Source organism: Betta splendens, chromosome 19 (assembly GCF_900634795.4).
Source record: "Betta splendens chromosome 19, fBetSpl5.4, whole genome shotgun sequence".
NCBI classification, from domain to species: Eukaryota; Metazoa; Chordata; class Actinopteri; order Anabantiformes; family Osphronemidae; genus Betta; species Betta splendens.
The window spans coordinates 12,598,120-12,613,227 of NC_040898.2; the positions used below are offsets into that span (position 1 = coordinate 12,598,120).

Genomic DNA, 15,108 nt, shown 5'->3' on the forward strand with positions numbered 1-15,108 from the left:
CTCGCATGCACGGCAGACGACACAACAGGCCGGAGGTCAGAGCTGTGACATGAGGCTTCAGTGAACATTAATGAGTAATAAATGAGAACAACCTAAATCCAGGCTTTACTCACTGTCTGACTTGCCTTGTGTTCGTGCTTCATGTTAATTCAGCGTGCAGGAGATAGTTGGAGTGGTCCCCGGGTACAGCAGGGTACACAGCTCAGCCGAAACGACAGACGGGATGATTTATTCCAGTGTTTTCAGCATCACTTTAAACAGAAATGAGGCAACGGAGCCGTAGGTTTTCTTCACATCCTGTCTGAGTTTGGGGAATTTCTTCACGGCGCGAATGTGCTGCCGGAGTTTTATTCCATTTCCCTGTGTCTGAAGTGGCTCTCACGTGGATTCCCGTGCCATGACACAGGCCTTTGTGTCTCTCCGGGGCTTCGGGCTCGGGCTCCATCAGCATGACTGATCTTATTTATTTATACTAGTTGCATCCGGAGAGGCCCGCGGTGCGCGGAGCGGCGCTCGGGCGGCGGATCATCGAGCTGTGCAGCGCGGCAGCCGGGGACCGGAGCGGCGGGAGCGCTTCTGCGTGTAGGTTTGTGTGCGTGGAGAACTCCAGGGTGCAGGAGATGTATGGCGCCTGGTAATGGGATAAACAATCAGATCACACGCCTCCGGTGCATCTTCTGCGCACAATTCAATATTAGTCTATCAATAACTCCCGCCATGACGTCTATTCGCTGCAGCAGCGAACACATGACAAATGTGGATTAAACCAGCTGCAATATGTTCAGCTACAGCGTGTTAGAGCGATAATATTCCTTTAAATGTGGAATTTGGTGCTTTAAGAGGAACGCGCTGAACTGTGAAGCCACAAATGACCCACTCCCATTTCAATTTATTCAGTCAAGGCCTTTTATTTGTTCCATGTTAATGCCTTCACAGAAAGCAAAGCTGTAAATGTGTGAACAGGCAGATCCGCATACGGCGTGATTTTGTCCTTTTGATTGTAATTGATTTCTGCTTTCACTCATTAATACGGCCTGTGGAGCGCCTGGAGCACAGCGCTGGTTACGCCGGGACCACCGGGAGCTTAATCTCCTAAGATGAGTGGAATTAATGAGAGTGTTCTAGTGACATATTGATTTCAAAATCAATGTCTGCTTCTTTACACCGTGTTCTAATGATTATTATAAAACTGAATAGCATTAAGAAATGAGACAAATTCCCCGTTCAGTCATTTATTTCAGTCTAAATTACAATACAATAGCCTCGTTTTGACTGACAGACTGTAAACGCTCAATGCAATCTCTTAGAAGAAGGACAAATTCAAAGAAATGAATCACTACACAGACATTTACTGACAAATAATTCTTCCAAATTAACCTCATAATGTGTGCTTATGGTTTAAAGCTGTATCCTTTTTACCATTATAGTACGGAAAGAATAAAACACTACAGGGATCCTTTATATTTATCTGCTATTATATATGACAGCTTCCTTTTCTGTGACATTATCAAGCAGAACTCACTCTCATTCTCATAATAAATATAATATACAGGCACTTTGCTCAGGTTTTTATGGGAGCTTGCATTTGGCACCTTTTAGTGAGAAACGGGCAGCTGATGGCTGCATTAATAACACATCAGCCAATAAACTATTTTTGTCTCATCCGCACCGTTTGCATGGGCGCCGCCTCGCATCACGTACATACAACAGAAGCAGGGGCTCGTTGCACGTCCACGGCCTCAGCGGCTCAGCCTGAGCGCCGTGGGATGGACGTTGCAGATGTCGAACCAGCGCTGCTCCACCTCCTTGTGTGGCAGCAGGCCATTGCGCGGCAGCGAGGGCCGGCGCCAGCGATCGCGGCTGCCCACCACCTGCCAGAAGCGCGTGTCCTTCAGGAGGAAGAGAGCGCCGTGGGTGTAGGAGAAGTACGCGGCGTCGACGCTGCCATCTGGATGGTCCCCGCTCACTACTGGAGGGAACGCATCCGTGATGGTTTTGGGGAAGCCTCTTGCCAAACGGTTGGCTTCCACGTCGAATGCGTACACCTGTTTGAACAGATAATTGTTCCCCCATTACACAGGAATCAATCCAATTAAAACACGCAAATCGCAGAGGAAGTGTAGCAGCTTTGTTTGGATTAATACGTGACCTAATCATGCTGAGAAACAATGAGTTAGCTTTGCTTATTGTGCATCTGCTTGTTCTAGAAACTAGGGTTTGGCTTCAAATCACGCATAGAACGAATCGTTAGAAAATAAATTATAGTCAGGGCCGCATGAAAAATTTATAGGGCCCCAGGGCAAAGATAAGATTGGGCCCCCCCACAGAGACCTGAGGCCAGAATACATACTGTAATACAAAATGCATAAGGCTGGGGATGAGTTGCTGTAATCGACCACAGCCACTGATACACCATCGCGTAGCCCGAGTTCATCTGGAGCCTTGATTCTCCTTATGTTGTGCAAAGACGGAGGAAACTGACGCCAAGGAACGCTTGAACAATGAGGCCCGTAGCACTGCAGCCCTTTACGCCTACACGTGGGCAGATCCCCCAGACTAACACCCAGTCTGAATTATACACGCGCCCTTCTGCTGCTTAGACGCTGCAGACCATATGGACCGCTTCATTGTGGGATTGTTCATCATGTTTACAGGCATTTCTTACGAGAGTGTTTTTGAAGAAGTATATCAGGGAGTCCCTCCTATCGTAAAAGGCCGTGTCAATGGGACCAGATACTCCTGGAAAACCTTTGGATATTAACATTGGATACTGATGACCTTCTGGGTCCTGGTGGAACACCTGGTCATTCTCACTGTTGTACCTCCAGAACTGAGTACCTGTTCACAAAGGGAGCACAGTCTCAACATCGTTGCATTGAAAACTGGCTTCTCTGCATCTTGGTATGTTTACATACTGTATACCTTTGAAGAAGTACATGGCGTCTCTTTTTCTGGACCACACGTGCACGTACGCGTCCACCCCGTCCTTGGGAATCCCGCGCCAGCCGATCTGTAAGGCCACGGGGTCTCCATAGCGCGTTCGGTTGTTTTTGTTCTCATACAACCAGTACCAGCCGCCTCTCATGAAATAAGTGTTAAAGCGGATCACCTCCCCGTAGGGCGTCTTCTCCTTTTTGATCCAGTCAAACACGGTGCTGAATCGACCCCTACAGCCACCTGAGACACACAAATTTGTTTTTTTAACGAGAAAAAGATGAACCGAGCCTTATTTGCCTCTGATTTGTGAGTCAGAGTATCCAGCAGATGGTGCTGTAACAACGTACCGTATAGGTGCTGTATGGCCTTCCTGTCCATCCAGTCCATCTCAAAGCCTGACTCCTGCGGCAAATAGCTGGGTTGCATGATAGATCCAGGCCTGTAGATGTGGGGGAGACCCAAGACGTGGCCAATCTCATGAACTGCCACCTAAACGCAAAAAAACCCTACATTCGTTAGAATAAAAAACAGCTTGAACATTCCTTTAGCAAGGCTGCAGTGAGCTTACTTTGAGAAGGCTGATCCCACTGCCAGCATTGGGGCCAGTGAAATGCTCATCGTCATCAAAGTGTATGTCACCCAGGACCCAGGCGTGGGCAAACTCCTGACCAGTGCCGTCAAACCTCTGGTTGCATCCGAGATGCCTCCCTGTGCAGATTTGGGTCAAGGGTAATTTTAAATAGGCTAAAATAGCACATGTTGCTGAGTTTCTTGTGTATTAGGTCACACCCACCTGTGCCAAATCCCAACCTGATATCAACATCCTCCAGCGGGGAACGCGTGTCCTCCACAAACTCCAGTGGAGACACTTCACTCCACATCCTAAAGGCCATTCTGAGGATGTACCTCTGGTCTTCTATGGACAGCTGGCTGCTGTAGCCTTCTCCTATCAGCCTCCACCTCAACACTTTCTTAGAAAAAGCCATGTAGCCCGTTTCACCCGCGTCTCTCTTAGTCCTGCGTCTGGAGACGAGAGCAGCGATGTGGCGTTTCCCGCGGCGTGCTGCTCCACTGTGAGGCACGTTCACGCTGCCGTTCACCGTTTGACTCTCATTGGAGCTGGTCATCGAAGCGTTATTTGAAACGGAACCAAACCCATTCACATCATGTGTGTCGTTCATATTAGTGTCATTAAAAATGTTTGCCAGAGGCCTCTCTGTGTCACTTGCATTGAACAAACCATCCTCAGAGGCGTTTGCAGGACTAAAGGACACCCCATTGTTAACGTGGGTCTCATTAAAGGTGGTTTCAATATCAGATGCACTACTGTTTCCAGGGTCCCTCTCTGTGTCAGGGACCCCACACCTCGGTTTGTTCATCGCCTCCTTGGTGGCTTCGTCAAACACACCAGTGACAACCAGCCCCGACAGCTTCTGAAACTCTTTAAGTGCTGAAATAAACGCTTTGTTCGCTCTCGGTTTGTCACCAGCTCGATCTCCGGTGCCCCTTGAATGAGGTACGGAGATGCCTTCCTGGATCAGGGGTCCAGTAAAGTCACTCAGGAAGTCTTCATTGAAAGACATGACGGCCTCTTCAGACTGGACCTCCTCCCAGTGCACACCCTTAATGAATCCATATCTAGAGAGAAACAACTATAAAAAGATAAGATATGTTACTCTGGGTTGTGTTTTGTGAAATATATAATGAGATGTGAAAGCTTACGTTACCTCTGCCGTAAACTCGTCTGATATGACCTTAGCTTGATGAAAATTCTGAACATCAGAGTGGTCTCGATTGTGAAAAAGTTTCTCTGCACCAGCTGAGCCAATGCTCGTCGAAAAAAGCAAAACAATCAGCTGGATGGAAGTCAGCATCGTGGCAGCGGGTCCCTCTTGGGATTTTAGGCAAGTGAAATAATGGCAGGTAAGAAGTCACAGAGCTTTATATGTTGGGTTTGTCCACGCCCCTGTGTCAAGGTGCAGCTCTCTGAAGGTTACTCACCCTCGTGTGAAAAGTAAAACTCACTGGACTGACGACTTGAATGTATGGATGTGTTATACACGCTTCACTGGTTTTCAAGAAGCTGCTGTTGACACGTTAAAAGTTAAAACCTTCCCTTTCATGTGGACAATAAGAGGTAAAGACTGGGGACGACCACTGCCAGCACCTGGTCTGAATAACAAACACACACTTGTGTTTTACAACGAACTGAACAAAGCTTCCACATGATTACGTTTGCTGAAATTTATTTAAAAAAAAACATTTTGACATAAATACTGTAAAACACACAGTGCAGACAAACCTGTAGACATTCACTTGTCTTTGCTGGCAAAATGAGCAGAAATTAACAAACATCTTGATTCTAAATTCACAAACATCTGCTAAAGTGGCTGGAATCAAGCACTGTGTCCTGTGGATGGTTCTTGCAAAGCTTTGGCTATTGCTGCAGCCAAATGTTCGCCCGTAGGCTTCTCTGCAGTGCAGCTGACACCCAGGCCTTCTGCTGCCATGGCGTCTCGTGTAGTAGGTCCTATAGCAGCAAACTGAAGCAAAGAGGTGATGATTATTAGTGGCTCTAAATATCTGTAAGTGTAATTTAATGCTTGGCTGTGAGCAGGCTGTACCTTTATTTGCATCAGCTGTTTACCTGACAACCTCTGTATCACTTCAAGGCAAAACCTGACTCCTGAAGGGCTGAAGAAAGCTATGCTGGCTGGAGTTCCCTGGACAGATGTATAAAAAGTTAGTTTCTGTTGTGTGTGCGTTAAAGGCTCTGACAGCTGTAGAAGTGCTTACCTGCTCTGTGAAATAGTTCTTGAGATTTTTCTTAAGATCTGGATGTTCAGCTGTTTGATAGACAGTCATGGTCTCCAAGGGGACTCCTGGAAACAAAGCAACAGACCTACTCATGACTAAAGTACTGCAATTACTATTTTATAATTAGCTTAACCCCAGTGGGGCTCTTATAATCAGAAGTCAAAACAGGGGGAAATGCCTACCATTGTCCCTCAAAGCCGTGGGCAAGACTTCTCTTTTGAGTGAGCCACAGGGGAAAAGAAGTGGCGACATTTTTTTGTCCTCACCTACAGTGAGTATTAAGTATAAGGTCATATTAATTAACAGAACAGATTTCTATTAATATAAATGGTTTAAAATGTAGAAGTGTAAAATTCTAATTATATCGTACGTTCAATGATAACGCGTGAAAGTATTTCTGCCGTCCCAGTGTCCTCGCCCAAAGTTTTCAGTCCCAGACTCTTGACTGAAAAAGACAGAGAATTACAGAGAAAACAGATTATTACATATATTGAACATACTGAATCTTTTGTTCACATTATTTAATAATTACACAAATGGCAACAGAGATTCAAATATTGATGCTGTCTAAAAACCGAGGTGAAGCACACACGAGGGTGCTGGATTAACCTGCTTGTGATCCAAAGTGCAAACACATTCACTGTCAGTCACAGTAAACTGTCAGGCTATTTCCAAATGACTTCACACGTGTCTTTGAGCACCAGGTGCCTGCCACACTTTGCTACAATTGGCACAGATGTGGCAAATGTCTGGAGGAACCGCCAAGCACAAAGGTACAAAACTGAGATTTACACTCTGAGGTGTGATAATAACTCACCTAATGCAGCGGTGGCCTTTCCAACCACGTAGATTGATTTGGTATTCCACTTGTCTCTCATTGATTGGTCCCACTCTAAATTAACAATTAGGCACTTAATAAAATATTCAATCAGCAACTAAAATTGAGTCCTCTGCATCTTCCCACCTTCCTTTCTTTCATCTGCTTCCAAGCTCTTCACCACAGCTTCCACTGCCCTCGGACTAGTGAATATAAGACCACCGTAATAGTCTGCTTGGAAAAGCTTATAAAAAGGGGCATTAATACTTAAAAATTCAAAACATTAAACATAATTTTACATAAAATTGTACATATATAGTAATCGCATATTTTACCTTATCTGACAAGGTGTTTAAAGAGACAAATTTGAAAGACAGCACGGGAATTAGGGTTGCTTTATGGCCGTACGACGCCAGCTCCTGGAAATATAAAATAATCTATAAACACTACTGTTATAGAAGAACTACAATGGGATACTAGCTTATAATGACTGTACCTTAACGTAAGGATCAGGTCCAGACTCCTCATCTCTTGGCTCTTTGAGAAGCAGTACATGCATCTTGATAATTCACAGTGTCTTAAAATATGTTTACGAAGGATTAACAAGAAGACAGATCAGGGTGGAATATGTCAAAGACTGAGGGTGTGAAGGCACTGGACGCCAAACTACACCCTAGAACTGTTAAATGCAACGTGCTGATAACAACAGCTGTGGAGTTACGGTTACTGGACGCCGCGTGAGGAGCAATGACGGCACACTTTAGTCAGAATCACACGCGTGGAAGTAAAACGTCTCCGCATATGTTATTGTTTACATTAGCAAGACATGCTAGCTCAGTTTAGCTAAAGTCTCACTTTAGCCAGTATCATAACTGAACCTGCGACGGCACGGCAATAAACCACACGCTTAGTGTTATCATGCTCGTGTGGCGAATTTATTTGATCTACACAACTGTAAGGAAACGCAAAATATTGCACATATTTCCCCAACCTCGAGAAGTTTACACAGCTGTCTCCAGACACGGTTTAGAAGGGGATACATCACATTAAATATTTGACCAACATAACTAACAATCCACATAAATGCGTGAAACTATAAATTTAAAAATAATATATTGTATAATAATACAAAATAGTGTAAATATACATTTACATGTACATGTTTTTAATTTATTAGCGGTTTAAATAAGTCCCCCCCCCCCTCAACGAAAATGGATTATTCCATTTTGGTGAACGCTACCAGCCGACATTGCGGATCTACATACAACTACGGCAAACGGCAACTTTGGAGCCATAATGGCGACGTTGTTTCTTTTTCATAGCGGTCTGCGTCATGGACTTTGCCCCGCCCACTTATTTTACACGCGTGTTTCGCGTTTGCAGCATGGCTTCGTCCGCCAAAAGGAGAGCAGTAGGTTTGGGTGAGAATCCCGACGACAGCGAAAACAGCTCGGATGAGAATCAAGAGGACGACGACGGATCCGAGGAGGAGGACAGCGATGCGTCGGAGGAGCAGATTAACGAGGTAACAGGGAAGTTCGCTGATTGGCCCTGCTAGCTCGCTAGCTAGCGAGTTAGCAGGAAGCCCCGTGAGCGGTGTTTACTACTGATGACAGCAGTTTTGAATGAGCTTCAATTCAATACGCGTCTTTTCTACTGTCGTGTCGTTCCTCTAACAGGAGGTCATTGTGGATTTTGAAGCTCACACCATTTCAGCCAACGACTTTAGTGGCATTAAGAAACTCCTACAGCAGGTTCGGAACCTTTTTATTCGTGTTTGCTAGCAGCCGATCATTATCATGTGTAAGAAATGACCACGTGCCCGTGTTATGTTTTGACACAGCTCTTCCTGAAGGCGCACGTGGACACGTCAGAGATGACGGATATCATTATTCAACAGAATAACGTTGGGAGTGTCATCAAGGTGGGGATATCATTTAGTTAGTGGAATGTTGTCTTAATTGTCAAAGATGACACAGATTCTTCCCTTCATATTGTTCAGCAAGCTGAGGTGCCAGAGGACAGTGATGATGATGACCCGGATGAGGTGTTTGGCTTCATAACCATGCTCAACCTCACAGAAAGGAAGGTAACGTCGCCGACGTGTGCACACCAGCACCGCTGAACGATCAGGGTCTGTGGCTAATATAGTGTGTGTGTGTTTACTGACGCTCATGCAGGGTGTCAAGTGCGTAGAGGAGGTGAAGGAAATGATCGTGGAGCAGTGCGAGAAGAACTCCACGCCCAGCGTCGCTGAACAGCTGGAGCACATCCTCGGCGACGCCAGCAAGCCCGTGGGGCTCCTGCTGAGCGAGCGCTTCATCAACGTGCCTCCGCAGATCGCCCTCCCGCTGCACAAGCAGCTGCAGTGGGTTCTGTTGGTGTTTGCAGTAATACTATGGAATTACGGCGGAGCGCTGGACAAATGAAATGTGGTTCTGCTCTTCAGGGAGGAAATCGCTGAAGCTCAGAAGACGAATCAGACCAGCGGGAGGTGTCACTATTGTCTGATGATCAGCAAGACCTGCAAAGAGGCAGCCAAGAATATCCCTTCAAGAGGAGCTCCTAAGGAGGAACACATGTTTGTCAATGCGGAGGAGGAATTCTTCTATGAGGTAAGAGTTTTGTATTTCCAAAGCAGAACTAAATGATTTGTTGGTCTGAATATGCTTTAGTTTTAACATCGTCTGTGCTCTTCTCGCAGCAAGCCGTCATAAAGTTCCACTACTCGGTCCAGGAGGAGGCGGATTCCTGTTTGAGCGGCAGGTGGTCGTTCGACGACGTACCCATGAAGCCCTTCAGGACCGTGATGCTGATACCGGAGGACAGAATGCCCGCCATCATGAGCAAACTCAAAGAATACCTGACTGTGTGAACACTTTCAATAAACACACACATTTAACACACCCAAGGACTTTGGACTCGTGGACATGGTTCACTTTGCACCAAGAGGTTTGTAATTGTAAACCTTATGTGTTTCATACTGACGTGTTCCTTCACCTATTGTTAAATCAGACATTTTCATAATCAGCAGACTATTCTCCAGACAATTTATTAATAAATAGGGTAAACCTCAGCATTTGTCTTAATTAGCTGTGTGTCAATTCATTATATCTACACCCCATGCAAAACTCATTAACCTGAAGAGACCGATGCTAAAACGCTTCTAAAAATATTGCATAAGACATTAGACAAAGGAAGCAGATGACTGGTGAAGCATTACTCTTCAGCTTGGACATGGATCACAGCGGTGCAGCCACTCCTTCACAGGAGATGAGGGAAACAGACGGCATCTATCTGCAGCTTCTCTGTGTGTGTTTTTCCACATTGGACTAAAGAGATGACAAAATAAACCTAATGATACTAGAAACACCTGTTATTCATTTCCAACTCAACACTTTCAGCTGATGGGGTCAGAGTACATACTGTTAGAAACTACTGTTAGTAACCAAATATACAGGGTGGTTTGGATTAACTAAGTGTCTTTACAAGCGTATAAAAGTATTTAAATATCTGCTGTCCAGTTTTGCTCGTCACTGGATCGCACATCTGTCGTACGTCTGCAGAGCCACTGCGCAGCCATTGTTCCCATCGCTGCTGAGTGCAGCGTCTGTTTGCTTCTCCTCCTTTCGTTTTCTGGACCCGTCTGGGTCCAACATGTCCTGCAGGATGTCTTTGCTTTCGCTAGGGGGCAGGTTGTAGAAGAAATACAGCGGTGCCATTTGAATGAACCTAGAATTAGGACATAAAAAGGACATTTATAAACTAGAAAACAGAACTGATGCAGGATAAAGTACGAGTCTGTCCAGGTGCTCACTCTCTGGGGGAAATCTGAGAGACCGTCCTCATGCAGTTCTCCGACAGCATGTACTCGTGGAAAACGACCCACTCTGGCAGCCCCATCTTGTGCGACTGCGCCCCGTAGCAGGACAGCGGGTGCACCTGGGCCATGTGTTTGTGCGTCAGGATGAAGTAGTTTCCGCAGCCGTCGACGTCTCGGGCGATCTGGGAAAACAAGGCCTTAGCTACTGACCGCCACTGTAGCGCCGCGCGCGGACCCCCAGCGCGTCCTGCATACAGTACCTGCATGAAGAACCCGGCCAGCAGAGCTCTTCTGATGCTGAGGGCGTTGGCTTTGGTTCCAAAGGACGGTTCAGACACGGGGAGCTCGATCCTGTGAAGGGTGTCGCTCAGCTCCGAACGAATGGCCTCGGCCTTCGTTAGGGCGGAATGGTCCAGAAAATAGTCCTGGCACCACTTTTCAGCACTGAAGTCTGAGAAAAAGACCGATACGCGTCAGTGTTCGGCACAGTTTGGAGCTCAGGTCTTCAGGTCGCGCTGTGGCATTACATGGTTCCTTCTGGCTTTGTTTGAAGGCATTGTAGATGTTGATGAGAGTGAAGTGGTCCCCTTCAGGATGCTGCAGCTTCCTGTGGCACAGGGCCGCCTCGCGGGTCATGCCAGCAGGCGGCTCCAGGAAGCAGCTCGGAGCTGCGCGGCGAGGACACAACGACATCGTCATCAACATCTGGATCAACACCTGGAGCCGGCGGAAGGCTTCCTTCCATACGCACCCGACAGCATCGCCGCCATCGTCAGCATCTCGCTCACGCAGTCGAACTCGCAGGACGCCAGCAGCGCTTTGGCCAGCTGAGGCTCCAGGGGGATTTCGGACATGATGATGCCCATCTCCGACAGGTTGCCGTCGTCGTCCAGCGCCGCCAGGTAGTCCAGCTCCTCCAGCGCCTGCATGAGACCCTCGGGGTCTGTCAAAGCCAGTTACGGAGCTTTCATTTGAACGTCACGCCAGACAAATGCTGAGTTTGGACGTGTTCCAGTACTGTTGGCTTGTACATCGTCTTCATTGTACTTGTCTGGTGTTGCGCTAACGAGACACGTTGTGTAACCGTTAATGAGTTGGCCTCTTTTAGTCTCTTCTGTTGGGTTCACATTGGGCTGACAGGACCCCGCTCCCAACAATGGGCAGTAGCGGGGTCCTGTCAGTTCAGCTAAGCCACGGATGACTGGGCCCCAACAGCGAGAGCGAGCGAATGGATATGTAGGAAAACATCCCCCAGACACGTGCGTGCGTGCGTGTGTGTGTGTGTGTGAGCGCTCACCTGGCCGGTCAATGAAGTCACACTGTCTAAGCCCGGCTATCTCCATCCGTTTCAGGAACAGCACTGTTGCCGTAATGTTGGACTCTAGGATCTGTGGGGAGTTCTCTGCAGGAAGCTGCTTCTCCTCTGAATACAGGCAGAAGAATTTACCTGGGGGATGAAGTGAACCACATTAAAGTACAGCAAACTTCAAAAGACAGGCAGGCAGGTAGACAGACAGAGACAGGCAGGCAGACAGACAGACAGACAGACACAGACAGACAGACAGACAGGCAGAGACACGCAGACAGAGACAGACAGACAGACAGACAGAGACAGACAGAGACAGACAGACAGACAGACAGACAGACAGACAGGCAGAGACAGACAGACAGACAGACAGGCAGAGACACAGGAAGACAGACAGACAGGCACAGGCAGACTGGCACAGACAGACAGAGACAGGCAGGCAGACAGACAGACAGACAGACAGACAGACAGGCACAGACAGACACAGGCAGACAGACAGAGACAGGCAGGCAGGTAGACAGACAGACGCAGACAGACAGACAGACAGACAGACAGACACAGACAGACGCAGACAGACACAGGCAGACAGACGCAGACAGACACAGGCAGACAGACGCAGACAGACACAGGCAGACAGACGCAGACAGACGCAGACAGACAGACAGACGCAGACAGACAGACAGACAGACAGACGCAGGCAGACAGACAGACAGACAGACGCAGGCAGACAGACAGACAGACAGACAGGCAGAGACACGCAGGCAGACAGACAGGCAGAGACACGCAGGCAGACAGACAGGCAGGCACAGGCAGACTGGCACAGGCAGACAGAGACAGACAGGCAGACAGACAGGCAGGCAGGAAGGCAGGCAGGCAGACAGACCTCCTGGCTCCGAGAGCTGCTTGCGAATGTCAGCCTGACACTGACTGATGGGCTGAAGTGCTTCTGAGTTCGCTCTTATTCTTGGATTATACACCTAAAATGGGAGGTTAAAGCAAAAACACTGAGTAATGTGAGCAGAATTCTTGTTCAGATAAAAATACTAAAGGAGGTAATAACTTGCCATTTTCTTCTGAACTCCGGCATCGATGACAAAGCCGACAGCCTCTGCAGCCCAGCACAGGTCCTCGCCCTGTCGGCTGCACAGGTACACTCTCCTGGGCTTCTTGGGCGTCGGCTGAGCGCTCAGAGCGGGTGGCGGTCCGCTCTGGCCCGGGCCCAGGACCACCGGCTCCAGCGGGCCCAGGTCCACTCCCAGCCGGGTGCCCTCGCGCCTGAGGATCCTGTAAGCGCACGGAACCTCCTGCAGGTCGGAAGGAATGGAAACGGGTTACGGCACGTTTGAGGACGCGAGCGTTGGCCCGCGGCATGAAACCCACCTCGTCGGAGGCCAAAAACACCGCAACATCGCCGTCCTCCTTGGACCGGTGGAGCTCCAGCACCAGCCGCAGAGCGGAGTAGAAGTGGTCCTGGCTGGTGCCGGTGCCGGTGCTGTGGACCACCTCGGCGGTGCAGGAGGCCTCCAGGCGGATGAGCGGCACGTTGCCGAAGTGCCGCCGCAGCCTGTCGACCGTGGGCCCGACGGCGAGGACCACCACCCGCAGCTCCGGTCTGTGGAGCAGAATGTCCCTGAGGAGGCCCAGCAGGATGTCGGTGCTGACGGTTCTGTTATGGGCCTGGTCTACGATTATGACTCCGTAGTGCTCCAGGAAGGGGTCCGAGAGCATCTCCCGCAGCAGCATGTCATCAGTGCAGTATCTGAGTGAGACAAGCCAAGACAGAAGTGGTTACGAAGCTGGCGGGAGCTGACTGGGGTGACTGGGAACCAGTTGGCTGTGACCCGGACGGGCCCAGAGCTCGCCGACGAACCTCAGAACCGTGTCGGAGGAGCAGCAGGTCTCCAGGGGGATGGCGTAACCCACTTCGTGGCCTACGTTGACGTCCATCTCGTCGGCCACGCGCAGGGCCAGGTCCACGGCCCGGCGCCGGCTCGTCTGCGTGCACGCGGCCACGCCGTGCTGGTACCGGGCCGACAGGCAGAACTCCGCGCACCACTGAGGGATCTGGAAGGACACGTTTTGTAGGGTTCGGTTCGAGCACCGGGACCAGAAGCAACAGCCTTTGTGCGGCCCGGCCGGAGTTCGGGCGGCGCCACAGCGCCACAGCAGCGTCTGCTGGAGCCGGAACCCCCAAAGGTCAAACGGAAAGAGACTACATGTGTGTGACCAGAACCAGGGCTGTGTCTGCGAAACGCCTTTAGATGACAGACGGGTCAACGTCTCATGGACTGTGCTCGTTTCTAATCAAATCAAGTGGAGCCCACTGTTTTCTGCTGACGAAGCGGAATGAGAATGACGCAACAGGCTGCATTGAAGTCAAACAGACTGGTTCAGGTACACAAAGGCCGCCGCACCGTCACGTGACCGCGGGGTTGCCTTCCTAACGCCTCTTACCTGCGTACTCGTGCCGGTCCTCGCTGTCCCGGAGACGATAACCACGTGACTGCTGACCAGAGCGTCCTCAAACTCACACTTGACCTTCCACACGGGCAGAGTCTTCCTCTCTTTGAGCAGTTTGTAGTAACGCGAAGAAAAGGGCAAGCCGTCGAACCGGTTCAACTCCAGGTCGTCTCCGAAGGCGAACGAACCGGGGCTGCGCTCGCCCTCCCGGCGAACGTCGGGCTCCGCTGGGTCGCTTCCCTCCGACATGACACGTGTTCGAATGAGGAGAGCCCGAGTCTCCGGTTCATCCAGGTTAAAACCCCCGTTGCGCCGCGTTCCCGTGAAGCCCGAGCGGCAAAGTCCGCGCGTCCAGCGCGTCCAGCGTCCCGATGACTAAAAATGCTCTCATCACGCTGGTCGGAGTTGGGCAGGTCCGACGCGCCGCGCGCATCCGTGCGTGATGTGTCTCCAGCGTGGCTTCGCACGTGCTTGGATTTGCGTACGCCTTCACATTGACGGCTTACTATCGCGTAAATATGGTCACATGATCATGTGCTCAAGCGGTTCCAGGGCGATTATCTTTAATTGTCTTAAGGCGTCTTTATTGAACGCCAACATAAATTACCGATTCAGCACAATTAAGACTCTCCACATAATAATCGGGATATATAAATAGTTTATGTCATAAATATGAGAAAATGCGTGCAGTTGGTCCATAACGCGCACTTTTAATGTGACGTGAACGCCATCACTTTCCAAGTCACTCGTTCTCTTGTAGTTTTCCACAAGGGGGAGCTGTTGAGCTATTTATTAATGACTGATCTAGAGAATATAATTATTGTAATGTTGTTCGAAATGCTCAGTCGTCACGCTGAAATATATCTATAACTTATTTGTATCAACTATTTCAGTCAGTTCAAAAAGAACTAAAACAAAACCATCTATAAGTACTTTATATAAAAATCT

At 49.0% G+C, this 15,108-nt stretch overlaps 4 protein-coding genes across 7 annotated transcripts; 1 reads left to right on the forward strand and 3 right to left on the reverse strand.

Moving 5' to 3' along the window:
* Window positions 1–998: 998 nt before the first annotated feature.
* On the reverse strand, window positions 999–5,153 carry mmp21 (matrix metallopeptidase 21). Its single transcript, XM_029135321.3, has 7 exons — window positions 4,665–5,153; window positions 3,731–4,589; window positions 3,506–3,645; window positions 3,285–3,426; window positions 2,923–3,177; window positions 2,666–2,838; window positions 999–2,045 (listed from the first exon to the last, which is right to left on the reverse strand). Exons 1-7 carry the CDS (start codon window positions 4,809–4,811, stop codon window positions 1,740–1,742), a joined length of 2,022 nt encoding a protein of 673 aa, XP_028991154.1. The 5' UTR covers window positions 4,812–5,153; the 3' UTR covers window positions 999–1,739.
* On the reverse strand, window positions 5,139–7,615 carry uros (uroporphyrinogen III synthase). 2 transcript variants are annotated; one of them, XM_029135322.3, is made up of 9 exons: window positions 7,068–7,615; window positions 6,907–6,990; window positions 6,719–6,815; window positions 6,572–6,646; window positions 6,125–6,199; window positions 5,937–6,020; window positions 5,734–5,819; window positions 5,585–5,660; window positions 5,139–5,480 (listed from the first exon to the last, which is right to left on the reverse strand). In XM_029135322.3, the coding sequence occupies exons 1-9, from the start codon at window positions 7,128–7,130 to the stop codon at window positions 5,167–5,169; spliced, it is 954 nt and encodes a 317-aa protein (XP_028991155.1). In that variant the 5' UTR covers window positions 7,131–7,615; the 3' UTR covers window positions 5,139–5,166. The 2 variants fall into 2 exon arrangements, with proteins under 2 accessions (XP_028991155.1, XP_028991156.1); XM_029135323.3 differs by having other exon boundaries at window positions 5,167–5,480; window positions 5,562–5,660; window positions 7,068–7,611.
* Window positions 7,616–7,906: 291 nt separating this feature from the next.
* Window positions 7,907–9,647, forward strand: bccip (BRCA2 and CDKN1A interacting protein). The gene is made up of 7 exons (XM_029135214.3): window positions 7,907–8,096; window positions 8,251–8,325; window positions 8,415–8,495; window positions 8,574–8,660; window positions 8,752–8,939; window positions 9,021–9,186; window positions 9,276–9,647. The coding sequence occupies exons 1-7, from the start codon at window positions 7,956–7,958 to the stop codon at window positions 9,444–9,446; spliced, it is 909 nt and encodes a 302-aa protein (XP_028991047.2). The 5' UTR covers window positions 7,907–7,955; the 3' UTR covers window positions 9,447–9,647.
* On the reverse strand, window positions 9,501–14,669 carry dhx32a (DEAH (Asp-Glu-Ala-His) box polypeptide 32a). Of its 3 annotated transcripts, XM_029135210.3 has the most exons (11): window positions 14,155–14,669; window positions 13,571–13,764; window positions 13,081–13,459; window positions 12,765–13,004; window positions 12,584–12,677; window positions 11,692–11,841; window positions 11,146–11,337; window positions 10,922–11,062; window positions 10,655–10,845; window positions 10,389–10,576; window positions 9,501–10,303 (listed from the first exon to the last, which is right to left on the reverse strand). In XM_029135210.3, exons 1-11 carry the CDS (start codon window positions 14,407–14,409, stop codon window positions 10,105–10,107), a joined length of 2,223 nt encoding a protein of 740 aa, XP_028991043.1. In that variant the 5' UTR covers window positions 14,410–14,669; the 3' UTR covers window positions 9,501–10,104. The 3 variants fall into 3 exon arrangements, with proteins under 3 accessions (XP_028991043.1, XP_040924469.1, XP_028991046.1); XM_041068535.2 differs by lacking the exon at window positions 10,922–11,062; XM_029135213.3 differs by lacking the exons at window positions 10,922–11,062; window positions 11,146–11,337.
* Window positions 14,670–15,108: the final 439 nt, after the last annotated feature.